This window comes from Saccostrea cucullata, unplaced genomic scaffold (genome assembly GCF_032062105.1).
Source record: "Saccostrea cucullata isolate Sc308-1 unplaced genomic scaffold, CSIRO_AGI_Scuc_v1 ctg141, whole genome shotgun sequence".
NCBI lineage: Eukaryota > Metazoa > Mollusca > Bivalvia > Ostreida > Ostreidae > Saccostrea > Saccostrea cuccullata.
The window spans coordinates 592949-619328 of NW_026940735.1; the positions used below are offsets into that span (position 1 = coordinate 592949).

General features: G+C 33.7%; 1 protein-coding gene across 1 annotated transcript; it reads right to left on the bottom strand.

The window, feature by feature from the left end:
* Nucleotides 1–313: 313 nt before the first annotated feature.
* On the bottom strand, nt 314–24798 carry LOC134256067 (transcriptional regulator ATRX-like). The gene is made up of 31 exons (XM_062738665.1): nt 24773–24798; nt 23592–23605; nt 23266–23360; nt 21927–22025; nt 21569–21690; nt 20593–20776; nt 16868–18700; nt 16184–16354; nt 15968–16101; nt 15704–15800; nt 15288–15459; nt 14726–14930; nt 14328–14492; nt 13818–13971; nt 11645–11754; nt 11022–11165; nt 10462–10639; nt 8421–8558; nt 7847–8022; nt 7194–7436; nt 6266–6471; nt 6043–6098; nt 5637–5790; nt 5086–5302; nt 4599–4717; nt 4231–4408; nt 3812–3994; nt 3367–3547; nt 2825–2976; nt 2321–2425; nt 314–1925 (listed from the first exon to the last, which is right to left on the bottom strand). Exons 2-31 carry the CDS (start codon nt 23603–23605, stop codon nt 1704–1706), a joined length of 6207 nt encoding a protein of 2068 aa, XP_062594649.1. The 5' UTR covers nt 24773–24798; the 3' UTR covers nt 314–1703.
* Between the last annotated feature and the right edge of the window lie 1582 nt (nt 24799–26380).

The window sequence follows — 26380 nt, forward strand, 5'->3', positions numbered from 1 at the left end:
TTACTTTTTAAAAAAGTGGAAGGTCCTTGTATGACGCTGTGAGGTCTCAATGTAGTATTTTTCCTTCAATGTCAATGAGCAAGATAGGAATTATTCAGTCATATCAAAAAATTATATTGGTTTAAATTGACTGGGATATAGGTACATGTATTCAGCATAAGCAATGCAACAGAGATCACAATCATGTGTGGATTTATTTCACTGCATCCACAGAACAATCACATTTAAAGCCAAAGTGTTTTTACTCATCTTTTTTCTACTGGACAAAAATATAGTGTCCTTGAGCCAAGTCTAGAGATAACAAACTAAAAGGTCAAGTTTCTCTTGAAATTTTATTCATTATAATTAAATGTTTTACACATAACTGCAATTTGAATTATAGTGAAATTCCTTTTCAATAACGATTCCAGAGCCTAACACACACAATTTCAATCTGAAAGAAAACGTCTATGATAATTTATACTTTGAATGACTTGTTTTTTTTTTAATAAAGAAAGAAAAAGCATACAGGACTTGAAACTAAAAAGCAATGGCAACATCAATGAATAAGAATTACATGTTGGTTTACCATAATTTCCTTGTGAAACAAGTTTTTCTTGGTTTTAATTCAGACCAAAAAACATAGGAGTAATGTTTGAAATGAATTCCAGTGTATTATCCCATTAACAGTAAAAATTGAAATCATGTTAATCTAAATCAAATCTCAATAAAAAGAACTATGTATTTTAGAGAAGTCTACTTGCTTGTACCAAGTGTTGTTGAAAATGGACCAGAACTGAAGAAGTATTTTGAATTGATTATGAACAGATGGTTAACATACACTTTACTACTGGTCTCTGACAAGTGAGGCTAAAATAAAAACAAGAATGCTATCTTCCACTTAATTATAATTGTCATTATCCTGTAAAATCTGGCTTATTGTACATCTACATGTAATTAATGATTGCATGGATTGTTAAGCAAAAAAAAATCATTATAATTAAAACCCAAACAGTGATATTTTTCCGATGAATGAGATGAAATCTATATAGATGTTTATATTAATATACTAAGATCAAGTCAGAATTACATTATCAAAAAAAAGGTTAATATGGTACATGTATTACACAATAAAAACTGATTAAAAATTCTTATCAAATCAAACCATCTGTTGCAGTCAGTTAAAATCTTTAGCTTTAATGGATAAAAAAATAATTTCCAAAAAAAAGGAATGTGCAAATCTTAGAAACTACATACTGCAAATTAATGGGCCTATGAAGAAACTTTCTACAAAATACACACCTCTTTTTCAAAATATAAATACAACTTGCTCACATTCATAATTAATATTATGAGTAACATCACAACAGTGAATTAAAATACAGTTTGGCATTTGCCAAATAAGCTCACCTGTATGTCTCTCATGAAAAGGTCATTCAGTTCAGTAACTATACATGTACACATTGTGTAAATTTCACCTTGGAAACTTTCCCAACAATAAAGATATACATGTATACATCCATTAAAATTTATCTCGAAGATTGCACCCTCATGTAAAGTTTTAACAAAAGATGATTTAAATGTTTACTAAGACTAATTAAGTCACAGTTCCAACACAAAGATGCCTTCCATGCACATCAATGTATTATTATACATGTACCATGTCCAGTATGAAAACAAAGAAATAAAAATCCCATCAGACTTCAGTAGAGAATGAGAGGCTGTTATTTCCTAGCCTCCCTCATCTGCTGAAGTCGATTAGCATTGGCAGGCTGACTTAACAAGGACTGCATTGTAGAAGTCCCCGCTTGAGGCCCCGATGTTCCTGGTCCCATTCCCTGTCTGGCCCCTGCCATAGTAGCCTGCATCAGCTGCATCTGTTGCTGTCGAATCTGGTCCTGAATTCTCTGTAACTCCCGCTGATGCTGCATCTCTTTTTGTTCCATCTGTAATAGCAACATGACATGTATTAAACAGATACCCTGGGTATCATGTATTTTTGCTTGTAATTTTCTTTAAAAGCTGTATTATTTTTGTTCAGTTCTCTTAAAAATTCTACATCAACAAAAGTTACACCTAAACCACACTAACTATAGCCAGTCATTTCAAATTCTGTCAATACCTGGTACATGTACTTTGCCCTGATTGATATTAACAACTGCACCAGCCAAAATATTGATATCTTTTCAAATTCAAAAGGTAAAATGCCACAGGCAATGCTAACTCTTTTGAGATCCGAATCTCCCTCTTATTCATCACAGTAATATGACAGGTATGCTTTACAATTCTAAACATTCACATGTATTAAGTCTAGTAGAGTAACACACTATAAGATTCATACCTGTCTTTTCTGGACCTCTTGTTGAGCTGCAATTTGTCGTGAAACCATTTGTCTGATGACTGTTTGTACTTGTTGTGTCAGCTGCTCCTGTGGTAGGTGTGGGTACTACAAACAAAACAGGAAACAGAAATCATCAGGATGTACCACAATTCTCAGGTGCGCTAAAATGCACATTGATTTGGAAAAGTTTTGTCACTGTCAAAAACTGAAAAGATTTTCCATAAAAAATTTTAAATAGACAAAAATACGCAGATTTTACTCAGTTTTTTTTTATGAAGTGCAAACTTGCTAGTTGCCTAGTAACTTATATTTTAATGAATTATCATTTTTCATATTCTATCAAAGTATAGGATATAACAAGACCTGCATTTAATATTTTCCAGGCAAATTATCAATGATCAATGTGCAATAAAGTCCTTTTAATCAGAAAACTTTTAGCTCACTATGGCCCTCAGCTCAAGTGAGCTATAAAATGTACACGGTTGATGCGCTATCACTATTTACCCTTTGTTTCATGTCCTGTACGAGCTGTAGAAGGTTCTGTTGTGTAAAGGCCTGCATGTTGAATCCCTGGTTATACATAGGAGTCATTCCATACTGGGACTGCTGCTGCATTTGATGTAGCATGTTGTTGAAACCAATATTTGGCATGTTTGCTATAAATTTAAACGTGTGTATATATTTATAAAATGAACTCAAGACCAAGTGAAATAAAACTTGTTAACATTTTTACCCATATTTTAACCTTATTACTATGCAATCTAATTAAAATTAGACCTTTCATCTCATTCTTCGTAAATTGATTTGTTGCTCGTGAAAGACGACAAATCAATTTCGAAGAGCAAGATGAAAGATATAACTTAAATTAGATTGATTTCCAATAGCATGTGAATGTAATAAATCATAAATAAAAGTAAAAGTAACTTCTACAAATTAAAATTAAGAATAATATAATGTATGTCTATCATTAAATCATCAAGGCATAAAATACATGCAAGTGTTACAATATTATTACTGCCGTATAACATGAAGTTAATGCTGTTTACCCATGAAGTTCTGCCTCATTTGTATAACTCCCTTCCTCTCATTCTCATACTCCTCCCAGGCAGCCTTTCTCTCATCTTCATCCAGGATTTCCTCTATCTTGTTCTCCAGCAGGGAATCATGCTCGTGATAATTGACAAACCAGTCTTTCTGTGACTTCATCAGTTCAGCAAGCATAAAGTCCTGAAAGTAAATAACCCTTTTTCTCTAGCACCTTTTTTTTAATCCAAGTCACAAAATAATTCCTCTGGTTACAAAAGGAAAACATAACCAAAACATTCTACTGAGGAATACATGTAACAAGAGGCCAATGGGTCTTTTAAGACACCCAAGAACAATACAACCCTGTAAAGGATCTATGGAATGGTAGATCATATGCCGTCAAAGTTTTGGAATACCCCTTTCACTTTATATAGTAATTACATGAACATGTATAAGCACAATTACCTTAGGCAGCATTGGTGTCTTTTCTACTCTATTAGGATCATCTAGCCTGTCTGGTCTGAATGTATATAGCTCAGCGAGTTCATTGGCATTGAAATGTCGGTCTATCTGATGCTCATCTACCACTCTCTGGGACAAGGACTGCTTGGTTACCTGACGTTCATAGATCTTCTCTTCCATAGTACCCTGTAAATTCATTATCAGTATCACTGCTACATGTAAATCAATCTTTATTCTAGAGAATCCCAACTGTCAGAGTATAGATTCCAAACACTGAACAAGATGATTTAGCTAGTGCCATACAAAAAGTGTCTTAGACATAACATTTTTTGTAGGAATTTCATCTCTGATCAAAATTCATCATGCACTCTACATATTGTTTTGACCGTGAAATTCATTTTCCAAACTAAACTCAGCTATACCTGAGCAAGAAATCTGTAAACATAGACTGGTTTAACTTGTCCAAATCGATACACTCTAAAAATGGACTGCACATCATGGGAAGGATTCCAAGAGGCGTCAAAAATAATGACTCTGTTAGCAGCTACCAAGTTAATTCCTAGGCCTCCCGCCTTAGTGGAGATCAAAAACAGCCGGCATCTGAAATATACAGGAAAATCAGTAGAATTTTCACCAGGCATTAATCAACTTCAATTGTCTTTTCATTGATTTGAATAAAATTTAAACTATATCTTTTCATTCATGCTCATTATTTTAGTTCACTTTTTTAACATCTCCTGCATTCTCAATCCAATAAATGAATGTGTTACAATATAGCCAAGATTCTTACTGATAATTTTCTGGGTCATTGAACTTTTCAGCCATGTTTTTCCTGGCCTGAGCACTATGGGAGCCGTCCATTCTGAAGTAGTCTTCACCGAGTGTCCAATGCTTCCCAAAAGCTTCATCCTATAGTAGGTGTACAAGGTATAACAGATTTAGATGGGTTTTCAAAAATTATCAGTAGTCAGCATACAAATATGAAGTATATTTAATCTAATTTATATACTGTACATATAGATATGGGTAAATTATCATCCAATGCCATTTCTTGATTTTTTAACAACATTTTGTTAAATTAAAAGGAAGATCATACACGAATGCTGTTCAAGTGTTGCCATGTTCTTAGCAGTAAAACATGCTGTTATACTTTCCAAATCTTGTTCTTATAATAATCTATACTTTAAAAAAACCCAGTTGGTTCTTGGGTCAGACAAAACTCATGTTGCCCTCGAACCCAGTCAATAAATATATAACATTGTTAGGTTTATTCTTACTTCATTCTGATTCTCCTTCTTTTTGTCCTCCTCTGACTTCTTATCACTTCCTTTGTTGTCCTTATCTTTGTTGTCCTTATCTTTGTTGTCTTTATCTTTGCTGTCCTTATCTTTGTTGTCTTTGTCAGGCTTTCCATCATCTCTGGTTTTCTGATCTACTTGCTCCAGGAAGTGTTCTATTAAATCTAATGAGAGCAAACTCTGACTGAAGACTAACCTGTAAATAAAGAGCAAGAGCCTTAACTTACAAGAAATTTAAATTGCAATGTACCTACATAAACATCATAAAAACATTTGGTTCAATCAACTCTCCCAATTAACAACTTGTTTGTCTACTTTTAATCAAAAGGTTTCCCTTCATTTCTAAGTAAAGGGTTGAAGATCAATTGTTACAAGCTAAAGGTTAATGTTTACGAACAGAATCTCTGTCAAACTTATATCAATTTTTGAGTTCTTAGTGGCATTTTTATCAATTGAAACCGTTAATTTGGCCGTAAGCCGGTTCTTAGGTAAAACACTGAAGCAGTTGATAAGATTGAGGAGTGTCTTACACTTTATCTCCTATTTCTTCACTCATCCTCAGAATCTCAAACAGTAGGACTAGTTTTCCACTGAGTTCTAGTTTATCCTCGTCTTCTGGATTGACGTACTCCGCCCACCATTCGTTAGATACAGGCTGAGGTCCCGTGTCTTCCTCTGGATCACCTACAGTTCAAATGTTTATTTAGTCAAAATAAAAATTATAAAATATCCATATAAAAATCAAGTTGCGCTTTGTAAAACTGATGAACACTGCTAAAAATACAAATGGATTAAAAAATTTACTTGATTCACTCATTTCATATATGTATTTTCAAAAAGTGAGTTAAGGCAGTCTACTAAAGGAAATCTTACATAGTGTACATTGGTATATGACATACAATTTCAAGAAAATGAATCAGAGAAAAATCTGCATACTGATATCTCCTCTTTGCCTTCTTGTTGTCCACTTCTTCACAACTTCACCTTTCTTCCTAAAAAAATCACTAAAATGTACACTAACCATAAACCTACAACTACACTTATTTACTGTGCCATAATTAGAACATGTACACATATACACAAGTCAAATACTGATCAAAATTCTTTGCTAAATAATTTTGCAAAACTTAATCATCACTTAATCGTTACTTGTACTTACTGTGCATCTGAGTCTGAATCGTCATCAGAATCAGAATCTTTCTTCTTTTTCTTAGAACTGCGAGTTTTGCGTCCCCCGTCTGATATATCAGACTTCAGAGAAACCTCTGAGGGGGTAGACGAGTCCGTGCTGTCTGTCGATTTGCTGCCATCACTATCATTACCATCGGAATCATCCACGAAATCCGACTCATCATCAAACAGTCTCTATAAACATAGATAAAGCTCACCTCATAAAATGATCAAATCATCAGTCTCTAAAAAGGGAGGCTTTTTAGACATGATTTTTGGTAATTATTTGATGTCCTTGCAGGTAGCAGCTAATCCATGTAGTATTATACATTTTCAATCATTGAATGTCTTATTCTATGCATGAAAAATTTGAATTTGCTATCATCTAACATTTATTTTCAATAATCTACAAATAAATTAATTCAAAATTTTTGTTCCAGATGTACATAGAGAATCATATGAATTAAATAGTTTATCATTTTCAGAAAAACTATATAACTTCAACAATAATACATTTTCTGCATGTGCAACACAAACAACAAAATACTATGAAATGAACACAAACTGATCACATGCATTCACCACATAAACTTTTGTTTTAGAAATACCCTGACCAAAATAAAACGAAATTGATCTCGGGAAATACTTTCAAACCTCTTTCATTTTTTTTCTGTCTCCTTTTCTATTCTACATGAACGTTTATCAAAGATCTAAGTTAAATGTTACTTGGTGTTTGACTTTACCAGTTAAAATATATTTATTAGGATGTGACTGTATGAAAATTTGCAAAGAGTTCTACAGTAACAAGTTTATAAACTACGTATGTACTGATTTGAGAATAAGATGACAAGGGATTCATCCTTTGTTTCAAATATTAACTTCATTTTTATGTTAATGTATCATCATAAACCATTTACCCTATCAGCCTGGCGAATTTCATCCATTTTCAAAACCCAAGGATGAGTCCAGATTCGCATCAGAGCCTGGTAATCGGAGAAGAGCCTTGCTCCACGGTTAGCTTTGGGGGCGCTGTCTGTACCAAACCCAGCTAATTCCAAATATTTCTCATACAGACGAATCTGGACTGGAGACAAACGGACAGCTATCACATACTCATGTTTGGGAGGTAAATACTTCGTTAGTGAGCTGTAGTCTTTTCTCTGTAAAGCATAAAGAACAAATCTACATAAGGGGAGCAGTCCTACAAATTTTATGAATATTATTTCAAGATTCTTGATAATTTCTGAAGAAATACAAAAAAAAGATCAGTAAAATTTTTTGCCTATGGATTTTCCAAAGGTATTGGTTGAAAAGATGCAGTTTTACAAGTGTACTTTTCACAGATTCAACCCTTTAGGAAACAATTCATAACAATTACTTGAAATATTAAATCAATTCAGTAAATCATTTTTATACATATTTATTTAGAGTAATGTGAAATTGTTATCCCTTGAAAACCATTGCTGATCTTGCTTTGCCTCCTTCAGCAATGTTTTAGCGGTATAACTTTAAACATACAATTATATGTTACCCTAAAACCATAAATATTTAAAAAATACAATGTCTCTACCTGTACACAACCATTAAGCTTTTCATGGAGGATATGGGCTCGTCTTTTCATGATCTTCACATCGTGGGCTGTGGAGTCGGCACACTGGCCGTTAGTGATAGGATTTACAAATCTGTTACGAAATTCTTTACTTGTTCCCAGCAGATTCGGCTTCACAAAGTCAACCATGCAATGATCTGAAAGTCAGAAAAATAAATCAGTTTTGATAATGAATGGCTGATAAATCTTGTAAAATACAAAAATATAAAATGATTTTATTTTTATTTAATCTCACAATCAAAGTTCATACCTTTTTCTACATTTTAAATCCACAATGCAAAATTATGAACAGTAAAGTTGTATGTAATACAATAGTGTAACACTAGCTCTCACATCAATCATACAATCTACATGTAAGTAAGGAAGTCTATAATATCTTCCCTTTGTAAGTTTTGTACATTTATTATGTTTGACTAAAAAAATTTATCTAAAACCACTGAAGTACATTTACATGTCTATTGATCACATCTAAATTCTATTATTTTTGTTTATGCAATATCAAACACCAGTCACCTGTAGAGTCACTTGTACTTACATTCCATGAGATTATTCTGTAATGGCGTTCCAGTTAGCACCACTCTTCGTCGGGACTTGATCTGGTTCATGGCTATAGAGATTGCAGACTGGTCATTTTTCAGAATATGGCCTTCATCACATATCACTAAATCAGGTCCTGTTTAAGATAAGTAATAATTAAAATATCACGCTAGATGACCTCAGAAGTTATAAAAGAAACAAGAGGCCCATGGGCCACATCGCTCACCTGAGAAGCTTTGACCATTCTGTTCTTTACCAGATTTCCCCCTTTTATTACATATTAATACATACCTACCCCACTGATCATGACTTAGACATTTTAAAATCTACAATACCCCAGGATGCTTCGATGTGCACATAAATTTCAGCTTTTCTGGCCCAGTGGTTCTTGAGAAGAAGATTTTCAAAGATTTTTCCTATATATTTCTATGTAAAACTTTGATTCCCCATTGATTTTGGTAAAACTTAAATTCCCCATTGTTGCCCCGCCCTACCCCCGGGGGTCAAGATTTGAACAATTTAGAATCTACACTACCCTAGGATGCTTCCACATAAGTTTCAGCTTTTCTGGCCCAGGGGTTCTTGAGAAGAAGATTTTCAAAGAATTTTCCTATATATTTCTATGTAAAACTTAAATTCCCCATTGTGGCCCCGCCCTACCCCCGGGGGTCATGATTTGAACAATTTAGAATCTACACTACCCCAGGATGCTTCCACACAAGTTTCAGCTTTTCTGGCCCAGTGGTTCTTGAGAAGAAGATTTTCAAAGATTTTTCCTATATATTTCTATGTAAAACTTTGATTCCCCATTGTGGCCCCGCCCTACCCCCGGGGGTCATGATTTGAACAATTTAGAATCTACACTACCCCAGGATGCTTCCACACAAGTTTCAGCTTTTCTTGCCCAGTGGTTCTTGAGAAGAAGATTTTCAAAGATTTTTCCTATATATTTCTATGTAAAACTTTGATTCCCCTTTGTGGCCCTGCCCTACCCCCGGGGGTCATGATTTGAACAATTTAGAAACTACACTACCCCAGGATGCTTCCACATAAGTTTCAGCTTTTCTGGCACAGTGGTTCTTGAGAAGAAGATTTTCAAAGAATTTTCCTATATATTTCTATGTAAAACTTTGATTCCCCATTGTGGCCCCACCCTACCCCCGGGGGTCATGACTTGAACAATTTAGAATCTACACTACCCCAGGATGCTTCAACACAAGTTTCAGCTTTTCTGGCCCAGTGGTTCTTGAGAAGAAGATTTTTTAATGACCCCACCCTATTTTTGTCATTTCTTGATTATCTCCCCTTGTGAGGGGACTTGGCCCTTTATTTTAACAATTTAAATTCCCCTTCACCCAAGGATGCTTTGTACCAAGTTTGGTCAAAATTGGCCCAGTGGTTCTTGAGAAGAAGTCGAAAATGTGAAAAGTTTACAGACGGACAGCTAGACACTAGACGGACGGACAGACAGATGGACGACGGACAAAATGTGATCAGAAAAGCTCACTTGAGCCTTCGGCTCAGGTGAGCTAAAAAGCTGAGGATCGTAAGAAATCCTGATCTCTGAGCCAGTGTGAAACATGACCACACTGAGGTGTCCAAATGATTAAAGCAGTGTCATTGAAGTAAATCTTTCAAACTAGTAAGCTGCCATTGCGTAAGTCCTATCATATACTTAAATTTCATACTTCATTAATTTCAAGTCAGTCCTAACAAGATATGATACTGTTTAGACGAACTCACTTTTTTTATTTTATATCTTTTAATTACTAAAAAAACATTTTTAAACAGAAAGAGAGAAACTGGCAGTCAATTTCATCACATTTAATTCCTGAATTCAATTAATCAGTCTTGAAAATAGGAAACTGTACAGTAAACAAGATACAGTACATGATATGCACAGTTCACGAAAAATTGATACACAAGATGGGTAGATTTTATTATCTAAATCATAATGAGATTGATCAATTAAGATCAAGAAATCATGAAAAACGTTTCCTGAAAGATACATAAAATTTCTTATGTTCAGTGCCACATACCTGGGTCCACCAGAGTATCGTGAAAGACTTTCTTCATGTTCTTGCTTCTGCAGTGTTTGCCCTGGGACAGGTTCCTCAGCATGTCGTAGCCCAGGATAAGTACTCCTCCATCTCGGTGCCAATTCTTCAGCAGAGCAGCACGATCTGCATTCACCTTCACTGAAGACATCTCATACACCTTTAAAATACATGTACATTTGAAAAATTCTTAAGATGCTCTTTGCTACTGCATGATGTTATTTACTGTAGGAAAAAATACACTGACTGTTTCATGAGCCAATTAATTTTTGGGATAACATTTTTTTACTTGGTTCTTTCATGGCATGTACATATATACATCTTAAAACCTAGTACACGTAAATAGCTTTCTAGTTAAATCAGTGATATCAAATCTTAGCTACAGGATAGAAACTCATCTCTAGCTACAAATCATGGGATTCTATTCATAGCTTTTTCATGTTTTATAAATTACTTGTCTTGATTATTATTTGACAACCATGGATATGAAAACTAGATATAAATTAAATATCATTATAAGTTGAACTAAATGTAATTCTTACATCTACTTCCTTTTTGGTGAACTCCTGCCACATTTCAAACTCATACTGCCAATTAAGGACAGTATTCAGGGGTGCCACTACTACACAAGTGTGGACATTCGTCTTCTTGCTGTTAGTAAGCATCGTATGAATGTATGTTATAAGCTGAAAATAAATTTGTAAATGTAAAGACATAAGATGTTCTACATGCTGGATACCTTAAAAATAAGCAGACAATAAGAGGAAATGCTGTACCTTATTAAAGATGCTATAGCATTTTTTTTTTAAATTAATTTTCAGATTCTTACAATTTTCATAGTAATAAGTAGCAAGCTCCTATACAAATCAGATAGAGACACTTTTTACAAGACTTACATTTAAACTTAAGTACTGAGTTGTGATTTTCTTTGATTCACCATAGAGAATATATTTGTCTTTTTTAATCAGAATAAATAATTTAACAAAGGTGAAAGGGAAGGGGGAGGGGTATTTGTCTTGAATTTTACATTGAACTTTATCATGCAATTCTACTTTATTTCTACATGGAATCACATTTTTACTGTCTACGCCAAATATGTACAGTATGCCAACAAACATATCATTCCCCTTATAAATACAAACATGCATTCTCAATAGTTACTTACTGACAATGTTTTTCCTAGACCCATGCAGTGAGCTAAAATGCAGCCAGAACCTTCCTCTGTTTTGGACCTTTTTAATGATTCAAATGTACAATCCCAGACAAACTGTACAGCTGAAAAAATTAATAGCAATGAATTGTTTAAGAAATTTTTAAGATCACAAGGTCATTTCTAACAATCACTGATGTTAATAAGAACACTTTAGTAATATTATTTTCAAATCTAAAAATTTATTTTTCAGGATCAATCGAGACACAAATTGGTGTGAACAACCAAAGCTGTGTATAAAATCAAAAATATTTTGTAATATTTCTGATACTGAGATGTAACACTGACATCATTTAGTAAAAAATCAATAAAGTGCCCCGCCACAGCATGATACGCCCGTCAAATATTGTTCAATAATCATACATTGGTTAGGATGCAAGAAAATCAGGTAGCCTTGATTAACAGATTGACACAGATTTCAATTATCTAATTTCCATTTCTTATTATACATCTCTAAGAGACTTACAGTGTAGGGATTGATTATAACAAATAATACTAGTGAGACATGACTGCAATTTGTCACAAATATATAAAAATTGAAATATAATTTTTTTTTTTTTCAATGAACACATGTATAATTAGTTTTAATCATATTATACAATACTAATTTAGTTTTAATCATACACTAGAACATCAATTGAAAGATCTTTATCTGGACTAGCCATCAAGAACTCTTAATTAACACAAGCATCTTTCTGCCCAACTCCCATGAGATAAATTAAGACAACAGCTGCATCAGATCTAGAGATGCTCTTAGCTCCTGACAATAAAATCATTAATTTCTCTCTAATTTGACATGCAAATTTCTGCTATCAAAATTCTTCTTAACCAGTGCTTGATAATTAAGCCCATGGGACAAACTGAATTCCTCTCAAAGCATAAACATTTGTTACAGATTGCTGTAAAGTATATAATGAAAAAATAAGTTTTTACTTAATTTAACGTTTTTAATAAGGATACAACTATATTTTTACATTTTTTAGGATTATAAAATTTAGAATTTTAAAGACACAGTTTTTTTTTTAAATTCACTTTAATTAAAGGTCACAGTGACCTTGAAATAGGCCGTGACACACCTTCTACTTTAGATGTATACTTTTGCCAAGTTTGAAAGCTCTAGGTCTAATAGTTTTCTAGTTATGAGCCAGACAGGATTTTTCCATATTTTGCTATAGCATCTTTGTTGCAAAATATATAAAAATTGAAATATAATTTTTTTTTTCAGTGAACACATATATAATTAGTTTTAATCATATTATACAATACTAATTTAGTTTTAATCATACTCTAAAACATCAATTTGTTTTAATTACATTACATCAATTGAAAATCTTTATCTGGACTACCCATCAAGAACTCTTAATTAGCACAAGCAACTATGAGGCCATTTCTTTTTGCCCAACTCCCAAGAGATAAATTAAGATAACATCTGCATCAAATCTAGAGATGCTCTTAGCTCCTGACAATAAACTCATTAATTTCTCTCTAATTTGACATGCAAATTTCTGCTATCAAAATTCTTCTTGACCACAAATGTTTATGCTTTGAGAGGAATTCAGTTTGTCCCATGGGCTTATGGGCATGTCCCATGGGCACTGTTACAGATTGCTGTAAAGTATATAATGAAAAAATAAGTTTTTACTTAATTTAACATTTTTTAATAAGCATACAACTATATTTTTACATTTTTTAGGATTATGAAATTTAGAATTTAAAAGACTTAGTTTTTTAAAAAAATTCACTTTAATTAAAGGTCACAGTGACCTTGAAATAGGCCGCGACACACCTTCTACTTTAGATGTATACGTTTGCCAAGTTTGAAAGCTCTAGGTCTAATAGTTTTCTAGTTATGAGCCGGACAGGATTTTTCCATATTTGGCTATAGCATCTTTATCAAAGGTCACAGCGACCTACTTTTTGTGCGCGACACACCGTCTACCCAAGAAGTATAAGTTGACAAAGTTTCATAATCTTAGGCCTAATAGTATTCAAGTTATGAGCCGGACAGGAATGGACAGACGGACAGACGGACAGCTGGACAGACGGACGGACGGACGGACATGAAGCCTATAACATAATACGTCCCGTCTTAAGACGGGCGTATAATAAATATATTTTGAAGTGTTACCTTCAACCTGATGAGGTTTCAGTTTAACAACTAGTCCTTTATCCACTTCTATGAGTGGTTTCTTGGTCTCTTCTTCAAAGTCCAGGACAAGCTGCCTAGTTATAGGGCACTTGGTTGGAGAAGACTCATCCACTTCTTGAACAATTCCATTGAACTAAATATAACAATTATGTTTCATTTACAAAGATAACCAAAAACTGAATATTGGGCACATTCAAAGCTATTTATACTATTCCAATGCCTTTATCTTTAATAAGTAATATGAGGCCCAAGGACCTAAACGTTCACTTGAGAACACCTGAGAAGAGATTCAAGAGATTTTTAAAGAGAGCAAGGACTTTCAAAATTTTGATAGTGATAACCTTATTCATCAATGCAGTTTTTTTGCATAATATTCAACTGCAGAGGGAAAAATATTCAAAAGAAATAATGCATATTTATTTTATACTCTACAGTACTTTTATAATTGTGCAGAATCAAAATATCTGCTCAATCCACAGGTAGACTTACTATTTTCTGTTTCTCTGCTATCCTTTTCCTTCTTTCCTCCTCAGCTTTAGCAGCAGACTTAGTCTCAGAGGTCAATTTCTTCTCTGATTTTATTTTTCTGATTTTTTTCCTCTTTAGCCTTTTTGGTGTATTTGGATCCCCTTCATCTTCAGATTTGCTTGCACCCTAAAAAGACATTGTATTTCAAGTAAATCCATAAAATTGTTCTCAATATAACATAAATTGTAAACAAACATCATAATTTAACTTGCATACAGCTCAATCATTGAACTTTTTCATGATACCGAAGGTGGATTATGATTTAACACCACTAATGATCACAAAGTATTTACTAGTATTTATTCATGTAATAAAGAAACAGCACCAGTTCTTTGTCACAGTCCTCGCTGTAAACTAACCTCCTCATCTTCGTCTTCACTGATGGCCTCCTCGTCATCATCAGAACTGCTGGGAGCCTTGATCCTCCTCCTCTTCCTGGCCTTTCCTGTCCCAGCTTTCTTCTTAACATCCTTCCCCTTCTTCTTCTTTCCCAGTGCAATAAATTCCTCCTCACTATCCGTCTCCGTTGTGTCATCGCTGGAGGACTTGGCTTTCCTCTTCTTACTACATGTACAATTAATTAATAATATTTAAGTCCTTTTATTCACAAGATGTGTTTTATAACTTGATCTATTTCAATTTTGTAGCTACAGACATAATGATAATCCCAACATGTTAATCATGATAAATGAACATCTGAGTGACCAAGCAGAATGTGCTTTAGTAAATAGACAAGAGTGAATAAATTATGAATAGTTTTACACTTTTCTCAAATCCTCTAATACTGCATTTAGTACATGTATTTGATAATTGTATCTTTCGTTGAGACCCACTTACTTGTTGATAACCCTTATTATACATGTTTTTACTTGTATCCTCCTACGTAATGACAAGGTACATGTATTTATTCAACTGAAATACCTTTTCTTTTTGGAGACAACATCAGAGTCACTACTTGACAGCTTTGCATCAAGCAGCTCATCTCGTTTCTTCTTTTTCTTGGGCATGTCTTCCTCTGTGCCACTGTCTGAGTCAATAGTGTACTTAGCTTTCTTCACTACACTCCTCTTCTTTCTTGGTGTGATTATGACCTCTGCAAATAAGGCTCATTGTATCAATCACTGTATATACAAAGGCTTATCAACAAAAAGACAATTAATGTGCCATATACTGAATTACAAACAGAAAACAAAAGAAATATGTATCTCATTCTCCTTCAAAAATACTTGGTTGATTATGTTTCAAACTTTATACATTTTGAATGTGACTTGTATTACTGAAAAAAATACAGATAGCAATAACAGTTTCCCCCAGTGAGTCAGGAGTACTGGTGATACCTGAATCACTGCTGTCCTGATTGTTATCCTCGTCCGCCTCCTCCTCTTCCATTTCTTTTAACAAGTCTTCTTTTGCTTGTGCATTAGCAGAGCAATCCTTAAAAGAGGCATTAATACTATCAAATTAATAAAAACATTTATAAGAAAATTTCCCCGTCGAAAATGTCTTTTTCAAATTGTTTCAGCACTATTATTCACAACATTGCAGACCAGATGCAACCATGTATTTTCTTCCACTTCACTAATAATTTAATATTGATTTACCATGTCAATTTCTCCCTCTGGCTCATCAATTTCGGTGTTGTCGTCATCTTCCTCTGTTTTATCATCATCATCATCACTAGAGCTGACAGCCCCTTTCTTCTTTTCTTTCTTTTTATCAGTTTTCTTCTCCTTCTCTACAATAAAGATTTTATTTTAAACATACAAATTTTAATACTTTTTTAAAAACTCTATCAATAAAATTCATCTCAATTTTACCAGATTCTTTTGCTTTTTTGGTTGACTTCTCTGATTTTGAACTGCTCTTTGTTGTGCGAGATTTTGATGATTTAGTAGGATTCTTGGATAATTTTTCAATATCTTTTTCCAAGTCTGAATCAAAATCTGAGGAATCATCTTCAGTCTTTTTCTTTTTGTCAAGCTTTTTAGCTGAGAAAAGAAAATACATAAACGTTAAGTAACATCAGTATTTACACTTTAAAATCAGACAAAGGACCTGTTAAGCAATCAAGTATCAATATGCATGTATTTTATTAACCTTTTTTTTATTAGAGAAAGAGGCTTTCTCTGTTTAATTTTTATCTCTATTCTTTAAGGTCTTTATGTGAACACATACATGAAGGCATACAAATAGGTCCCTAAAGACACACTAGAATTATTTTACATTTACTTTAATACTTTTATTACTTTCTAGCTGACTAATATTTAAATGTATTCATCTTTTTTCTCAACTGATTCATTAAATCCTTTTAATAAGGATATTAATTTCATTTTAATTAACGTGAATTTTGAATAAATGCAACATGCTATGAGGCAGATTAATTAAAATTGTCATAGCCCTGTTAACATTAAGATACAAGTATATTAAAATGTTGATACATTAAAATATATTGTATTTTCATAAAGACCATATTTTTATGATCAAAGCAGAAATATGTTTACCTGATTTCTTCAGCCTTCTAGAAGAACGTCGGGATTTGGAGGTGACAAAATCTTCATCTTCACTGGAATCACTTTCCTCCTCAGTATCACTGCTGTCACTATCTTCCTCATCTGAGTCCTTCATGCTCTTAACTTTTTCTTCCTTATCTACATCATCATCCTCCGATTTTACTTTACTATCACTCTTTTTGTCTTTGTCTGATTTTGTCTTTTTAGAGCTCGAGTCCTCCTTCTTATTCTTCTTATCTTCGCTAGTTTTGGATTTATCATTACTTTCCTTCTTTTTAGGTGAAGTTTTCCCTCTAGACTGACTGGAGTTTGAATCACTCTCTGAATTCTGTGACCTACTTCTTGTTTTTCTGACCGGCTTGCACTCTTTTTCCTCCGAGTCCGTTTCATCATTTTTCTTACTTCTGGTTTTCCTGGATGAATTTGAACTTTCTTCCTCTTCGTCGTCCTTTGTGGTAGAGGATACTTTTTCTTTCTCATCTTTATCTTGACCAGAGTTGTCCTTTTTGTCTTTAGATTTCGACAGATTTCCTAATTTTACCACTAAGCTTTTTGCTTTTTTCTTCCCTTTCTTTTCACTAGATTCTTCATTTTCTGAAATTATACTCTCATTCTCTTTGTCATCTTTTCCCCTTTCCTTTACACTGGATTCATCTTTATCATTATCCGAGTCATTATCCTCATCCCCTATCTCCTCAGCAGCGTCTTTCAACAGTTCTTTTGCAGCTTTATCATTTTCACTCACTACAGTTACATCATTATCATCCTGCACACTAGAACAAGCTTCTGATTTGTCAGTTGTGAGATTAACTGTTTTCTTGGGAGAAGGACTGAGCACAATGACATCTGAATCATCATCTGAAGATTTGGGTTTAGGCGTACTAGTGACTAAGGGTGAGTTCTCTCCCCCTGGTTTATCAAATTTGTGAGGAGTATCTATATTCATAGCACCACCATTTCTGTCCAGAGGACTACCCGCTAACAAGGCAGGGGCAAGTGAAGATTGAGATGCTTTCTGACTTAGAGTCATCGCTTTTACTCCTGCAGCAGAAGTCTTCATTGCCATTTCTTGCAAGAACAAGTTCACAGCTTTTTTTACACAAGTTCCAGCTGAAAGTCTAGCTTCTATCTGCTGTTGACTCAATGTTCTGAGAGAAATTTCAAAGGGCAACTTGTCTAGATTTGACTCTTCTATAACATTCTCCTGTATGTTTCTCAAAAGCTGTTGAAGATTTTCTGTCATTGAAAGTATATTGGATATGACACTATGCACATTTCCTGGCAGAAGTCCAGTGAATGGCAAAGACACGCCATCAGTGGGAAGGCTGGCCGGCTTGGGTTGCACTGGACGAGCATAAGACTTATACTGAGTCTGTACAATATTAGCATTGGGATACACCATCTCAAATTTGGTTGACCTACCAGTCATAGGATCTACCACAATTTTCTCTGTGTTGATTGTAGTGCCAGCATGTGGCTTGGTAAGAATAGCTTTCTGGAATTCACTAGGCGATGAGGATCGATTAGAGGCGTTCCCAGTACTTAATACCTTCAGAAGCTGCTTGCTATCTGTGGACTTACTGGCTTTATTTTCTGACTTGGATTCTGTAGCCTCCTTCTTAGAATCAGAGGACTTCTTAGCATCATTTGATTTGGTGGAATCGCTCGACTTTTTGGCATCATTCGACTTTGGGGTGGTCGCCTGTTTCATTTTCTCCTTCGCTTTTTTGTCCTCTGCCTCCATGTAGTTCAAGACTTTTTGACATTCCGCCAGCAAAGGTTTTAGTTTAGTGTTATCACATACATAACATTTCCAGTCTTTACCTTTGAATAAAACAGCGCTTTAAATAATGATGTTTTCTGTTTTGACTAACAGCATTAAATCAATTACATCTAGCAGCAAATAAGCTCAAATACATGTACGTAGAGTAAAATTATATTGAAATTAGGGCTGTCGGTTCCAAAATTTTTCGGGTCAGGTCGGTTCCAATTTTTTTAGGTTCGGTTTCGGGTTTTTTGGGTTCGGGTATACAAAGTAACAATAAAAGCTAAAAGTAGGAAAAGTAGAAAATGGTTTTTTATGTAAGTTTTGAATTATATTTGCTATTTTTTAGAAAATGATTTTTAAAGAACAAAAAAAAAGTTTGACTTTTCATGGTTTTGAATCTTGAGAAGAAATTTTAGAATTTTCCTATATATTTCTATAAAATGATTCATGATTTGAACAAAAATCTACACTACCTAGTTTCCATATAAATATGATGAATTATGGCTTTGTCATTCTTGAGAAGAAGATTTTTAAAGAACTATATATATGTACTTGAACAAATTGAATTCGCTAAAATGATTCCATATAAATACGATGAATTATGGCTTTGTCATACTTGAGAAGAAGATTGAATTTTCCTATATATTTCTATGTAAAACTTTGGTCGGCCATTTTGGCCCCGCCCTACCCCCGGGGGTCATGATTTGAACAAACTTGAATCTACACTACCTGAGCATGCTTCCATATAAATATGATGAATTAATTCTTGAGAAGAAGATTTTTAAAGAATTTTCCTATATATTTCAATGTAAAATCGGCCATACCCCCCGGGGTCATGATTTGAACAAACTTGAATCTACACTACCTGAGCATGCTTCCATATAAATATGATGAATTATGGCTTTGTCATTCTTGAGAAGAAGATTTTTAAAGAATTTTCCTATATATTTCTATGTAAAACTTTGGTCGGCCATTTTGGCCCCGCCCTACCCCCGGGGGTCACGACTTGAACAAATTTGAATCTTCGCTATCTGAGAATGATTCCATATAAATACGATGAATTATGGCTTTGTCATTCTTGAGAAGAAGATTTTAAAAGAATTTTCCTATATATTTCTATGTAAAACTTTGGTCGGCCATTTTGGCCCCGCCCTACCCCCGGGGGTCATGATTTGAACAAACTTGAATCTACACTACCTGAGCATGCTTCCATATAAATATGATGAATTATGGCTTTGTCATTCTTGAGAAGAAGATTTTTAAAGAATTTTCCTATATATTTCAATGTAAAACTTTGGTCGGCCATTTTGGCCCCGCCCTACCCCCCGGGGTCATGATTTGAACAAACTTGAATCTACACTACCTGAGGATGTTTTCCCATAAATCTTTCCTGGCACAGTGGTTCTTGAGAAGAAGATTTTTAAAATATGTACAGGGCGTGGTTCATTTGGGAATCCCCTTCACCCAAGGATACTTTTGGCAAGTTTGGGTAGCGGTTCTTGAGAAGAAGTCGAAAATGTGAAAAGTTTACAATCAGAAAAGCTCACTTGAGCTTTCAGCTCAGGTGAGCTAATAAAAGCTCATGATTTGAATTATATTCAACAAAAAAAAAAGATTTTTCATTTAATCTAAGAAATAGCAACATAATGATTAGTTTAAAATAGTTTCCTGACTAGAAAACAATTGTACCAAATTATTTAAAACACATTATAATGGCAATGTACAAACAAATCTCGTTTTAGACGCCATTATTAGGTAAAACCTACTCTATTGTACAAATCGGAACCAAACCGAATTCCAGAAAAACAGAACCGAACCCAATCCGAATTAATTGTTCTACAGTTCTAGATCATTTCGGGTACCCGTGACAATCCTAATTAAAATATATTATCCACTTGTGGGCATACATGTGCTTGATTTCCTTTATAGTGACACATTCTAATACTACCTCCTTCTGTAACATTGCTGATTTCAGATCTTCCCAAGTTCCTAATGATGCAAGCCTTGCAGAAAGCGTTGTGACAGAAATCGCAGCCAAACAGATTCCCTCCCTCACTGCACCACCTACACTGTTCATCCAGTCCATCCTCATCCCGGGAGATCGGACCACTCGTGTGGTACTTGTAGCAACTCTGCAAATACAGAGAAATATTAGTACAATGTGTACATACTCTTTATTTCTTTCTCAATACATAAATTGAACTACCAGTATATATTAAAATACCAATCTACCAAATAATGTCTAAACACTTTTATCTTTTTATGATGTTTTATTATTTGATAACTTTTAATAAAATTATATGTAAAATATACCTTACATTAGCTTAAAAAACAAAATTTACTCTGCTTCAAATTCAAAGAATATTGACTGGCATGAAATACCCGGTAGACCACATGAAACCCTATAATTTTTCTAATAAAGTTATTTGGGACCCAATACATAATCACCCACAGTGTGAAATGGAAATTCATATTGGGATTCAGCTTTATCTTGCCCAATACATATTTTCATTTCAAACCTATATCTCAAATAAAGTTACAATTAAAGTTCTCGGTAAAATTTGAATCAGCCGATTGATCAAATACAGATTTGGCAGGGGAAAAAAACACCCAGCTACGGGTCCCATTCTGAGAAATAGAGTAATGTCTTTTGATAAAGTTCAAAGGTAAACCATTTTGTTTAAAATAATACATTTTGGAAAAAAAAGAAGTGAATATCGATCTTAAAATTTTCTATTGATTGTCGACAACATTCTGTCTGTCCTCAGCGACGATTTTTCGGCGACTATCGTAACAACACTAATCAGAATATGGGCATAAACTTTGATTGTTTAAAAGTGATGACACCTGTATATTTTACTTGGCCATTAAGCAACAAAAGCAGCATAAAGACAAGTAATGACAAGTAATTTTGTCAGCTGTACCTTACAAACTAAGACCTTAAGCTGCGGATGCTTCCTGACACTACCAGACTTATTGGTGTTGACCTGTTCTCCACATGCGGTACAAGATACTCTACCTAGGTTGGCACTTGCAGAATTGAAATCTGTGGAAAGTACATCATATTCAGTTATTCGAACACGATGCATTTCAATGCATATACAGTGTATTCCTAAGATTTATATGTGTATAGAAAGTCATAATGATTCTTTCAAGATAAAAACTGGTGATGGATTTCATAGCAGCAGACAAGTTTTAAACTTAATATTATTTGATGAAGGTAAAAGTAAATATCTTTCAGAACTCAGAGAATACCATGGCAAATTTGACTATAATAACAACCTGTACTTGGCTCTTTCTTTTCTTTCTTCTTTGAACGGAATTCAGGTCCAGAAAATGTTCCTCTCTTTCCAACAGGTTCAGGTTTGACAACAACAGTTCCTAATAAAAATGTATGTTTTTTTAAGTTTTCTATCAAATACCCAGAGGTACTCTAGTGTTTTACTCATGGGCAAACTGGCCGAGATATTGTAGTATTTAATTAATATGTGCAGGCAATATGATTGGCTATTGCACAGATTTGTGAGTGCAAATTAATGGACCATGTATTGTATACTTTTCTTTATTTTTCAAACACAGATTGCAAACAAATCCACTCATCAGTGCATTTGATATTCACAATGTAATAAAGATTCTTGAAAAGTATCATTAAATTTTACTAAATTGGTATAGGAGTTACAGAAAAGAGATGGGTATTTTTAAGTGTTAAAGGCATACAGAAAGATGTACAAATGAACTCAGCACACCTCGGCCGATTTGTACAGCATTTAACCTTGGCTGTATCATGTAAAGTACCATTGAACCAGAGCTACTTTATAGACAATATGGCTGCACCCTATCTAATATGTGTACAGTCACAGTGGACTGAATTCAATCTATTCACAAACACTTGATTATTTAAAAAATACTAAATGCATGTTTCTTGGTAAGGGTTATTTATAAGTGTTGCCTTTATACTGCTTCTGAAGATTTTTATTGCGTCAGATGCTTATTACCGTTTTTCAAAGCATTACGTTTTCCCTAGGCAGTAAATAGGCAGCCGTATCAAAAAGGTTGAGATAATAACCATATCAAGTTTCCTGGTACAGCCGAGGTTTGATGAAGGTGACGGAATCATCCGAGATTTGCCAAATGGTACAAATGTACACTTTATCAACATATAGCAAACAAATGAAAGAATTGCTACCAAAGCAAACCAAATATGGATTTTGTCGAAAAACAGTAGATAATTTAACAAAAGCAGTGGGTAAGAGATGGAGCCAAAAAGAAGTATACTTTAACATAAGCGATAGAGTTAACACGTACATTATTTTCAATGATAATTTTATCAATATTAACATGCTGCTAATATAACATGTTCCTTCTCATTCCATTTCATTTTATCCCTGGCCAAAATTGGAATAGAAAAAATCTGTTAGCATTCAGATCAAGGAATATAGCCCTATCCCAAAGCCATTTATCAAGAGAGGCATTGGGATCATTGATAGACATTATTTTGCATGTACTGTTTGCATCATTTATGAGTATACATGGACATCGAGGTCTAAATCTTAATAAAACTGGTCAATTCAGTGGAATTATAATAAGGTAAACATTCAAAACCACAGTCATGACCTCTGACCTTCTGGCAAGTAATCCAGCTCGCCATCGGAATCTGCAGTGCCATTTGTGTCAGTCTTTTCCTCTGAGTCCGCTCGTTTTGCATTTGATGGTTTCCTCAAATAAAAAAAAAACAAACAAATATTCTACCAACTCACATTTAGCAAACATTTCATCAATTGATAAATGACAGTTGAATTTTTTTTCTTTACAATCAGATTGATGTCAATTTGAACCTTAAGGTTGTTGTTGTTTTTTTTTTGTTTTTTTTTGGTTTATAATAAAGATAAAATAATCTGAATATCTTTACAGGGAAATTAACAAAAATTTGACATAAATTTATGTTACCTTCTAGAAGACATCTGAAAGAGACAATGTTATAATATAAGATAAGGTACCAGTCAATGCATGTTAAAACCCATATTTACATTCAGTGTAATTTCCTGTATAAAATCCATTAGAAATCCACGACATTCAAATCTAGCTCTTAAACACACTGGGAAACCTTTTCAATTTAACTATGGTAGAATATACAGTTGGAACTATATGCATTTTCTATAATCTATGAACACCGAAACGTACAATGTTTTGACTCAATTTAATTAAAAATTATAATCCTTCTCAATTATCATAAGTATACTACAAATATGCATTTAAAATTAATTTGTCACTTTTTTCCTCGCAATGTTTGTTTGCGTTAATATTTAACTTTGCAATGTCATTTAGCGGCACAAATCACAAATGGCTCTTACGTCTTTATTAACCACACCAGTTTTGAGGGGCACTAAATTCACATAAAAGATTAACAAAATAAGCAATTATGAAGAAAGAAAATTAGAGAATGTAAATATAAGCATTGAATTCATATTTTTGGATGTCTTCAGTCCTATAACACACCTGGCCGAGCCCACATATTATCATTCCACACCAACACATGGTATTCAATTTGTCGGCAGGGCCAGGTGTGTTATAGGATGGAAGACATCCAAAAATATGAATCCAATGCTTAAACAACTTAACAGTTACCTGCCAGCATGCAACACGAGCAAGCTGTCATTTTAGACCTCATTTATATCTAATTGTGATTACATTGAGAATATAAGCGTGTTTTATTAGCAAAAATAAAAAAATCTACATTTATAATCCTCCAATTATATGGTTAAGTAAATGATAAAAACATTTCATCGTGACAAGGTTTCACATTTTATCTTGTAAATAACACACAAGGGACGTCACTCTATTCGCCGGTTTTTGACAACACCAGCAGTATGTTAAAACTTTGAAAAGTATGAAACAAAGATGAATGAAAAATACAAATAAATCATAATTGCATAAATCAACACATCTTTTCGGACATGCATCATTTATTTCGGGTTTAAACGGGGGATCACTTGTACAGATTCACAAAATGGCGCTAAATACGGGATTTCGCATGATACCAGCACAAAACAAATCTTTAGCGGAGGTGTTGAAAAAATTTTGATCGAGATTTAAATGGATTATCACGAAAAACAGGGGGGAAAACTTACAGCTGATGTTAATGTCCAAGATCCGCCAATACGCTATTTCCCTCTATCCATTATATTCCACACACTATGGCGGATGGCTGAAATGACGTATGTGGTCACGTGACTGACCTTAAATTGACCCTAATTTGCATAAATTATGCATGACGTCATGAACTCTATTTGCATATAATTTGCATAATTATGTAATAAAATTTCATGTTAAATGGTTTTTACATCTTTTTTTGCGCGACTTTATTTTCCCGATATTTTGAATTTTCCGCCAAAGAAACTCGTATTTGTCGATCCCGACGGCAATACTGAACTGTACAAAATTTGAAAATTTTCATCATCCTAAAGTAAAAATTTTCAAGGATATCATCGATAATTTTTTAAATGAAGGGCATTTTAAAATCATAAGAAAAAAAAACTGAAAAAAGCTATTAAGATATATTAATTAACAATAGAAACAATGCATTATTTGAGAGTATTGAAACTTTGCATTTTGAATGTCGGTAAAATAGTTTCATTTCTAGTAAATAGTATTAGTCCTTTACGAAAAAAATGGCTCTCATCTTCTTAAGACAAAAAAGTAACATAAAATTTGCTTTTTATTAAAAAGGTGTGTTTTGTAAGTCTCCATGCGAGTTGAAAAATGAAAGAACCTTCAAATTTTGCAGTTACTCCCACAGGTGCTTGAGGACAGGAACACCCCCACATAGACCCCAGGCCTTTTAGACTTTTTTCACATAAATTATATATGGATGACACACTTGTGGTATAATTTATCTTATCAGATCAAATCATAAAATTTCCGTAAACTAAATTTTATAAAAAATTTCCACTCCACTGTATTTTTATATATAAAATGCACCAGGTAGATTTTCTAAAACGTTTGATTTATGTAATTTTTCGATTTGTTGGTATAGATCTTATCACAAATACATGTATGTCAATGAAAGATTATTTACGAGAAAAAAAGTCGAAAAAGGGCCAGGGTTCTATATCGTAGGGGGAGGGGGCTGTCCTTTATCACATCTAGTAATATTATAATCTTCAGAATTTTAGATATGTCAGTGTCATCAGTTGAAACATAAGCTAAGTATGACATGTACATGATTATTTATGTCAGACAAATAACTTCGGCTGTGTTGATATGGTTGCTTGCATACATGGCGAAAGATGGTTGATGCAAGCATGCACATGGCGATATGTACGTCCTTATTTCTCAGGATTTACCCTGCCTGAATTTTAATCGAGATCTAACCAGTTAACAAATAGATAAAAACTTGAAGAATTTTAGCTTGTTTATTTATTTGTCTGAATGATTTATACTTAGACATCTTGGATAGGACAGATCCATTTCATTTATAGGGAGGGGGGCTGGTCCGCTACCAAACATTTTCAATTATAGATTAATAAAATAATTATTAAGGGGTACATCTACACAATTATATATAGTAGCCATACTTTACATGGCAAAGTAAAGGTGGTGGGTGGGTGGGTCATAAAATCATTTTGCTTTATGATATACCAGTATTGTTATTGTGATGAAACATTAACTTTCTTTTTTATCCCCAGAACTCCTTTACCACAGTCACATATGATATATAGCATCTAATGCAAATGAGT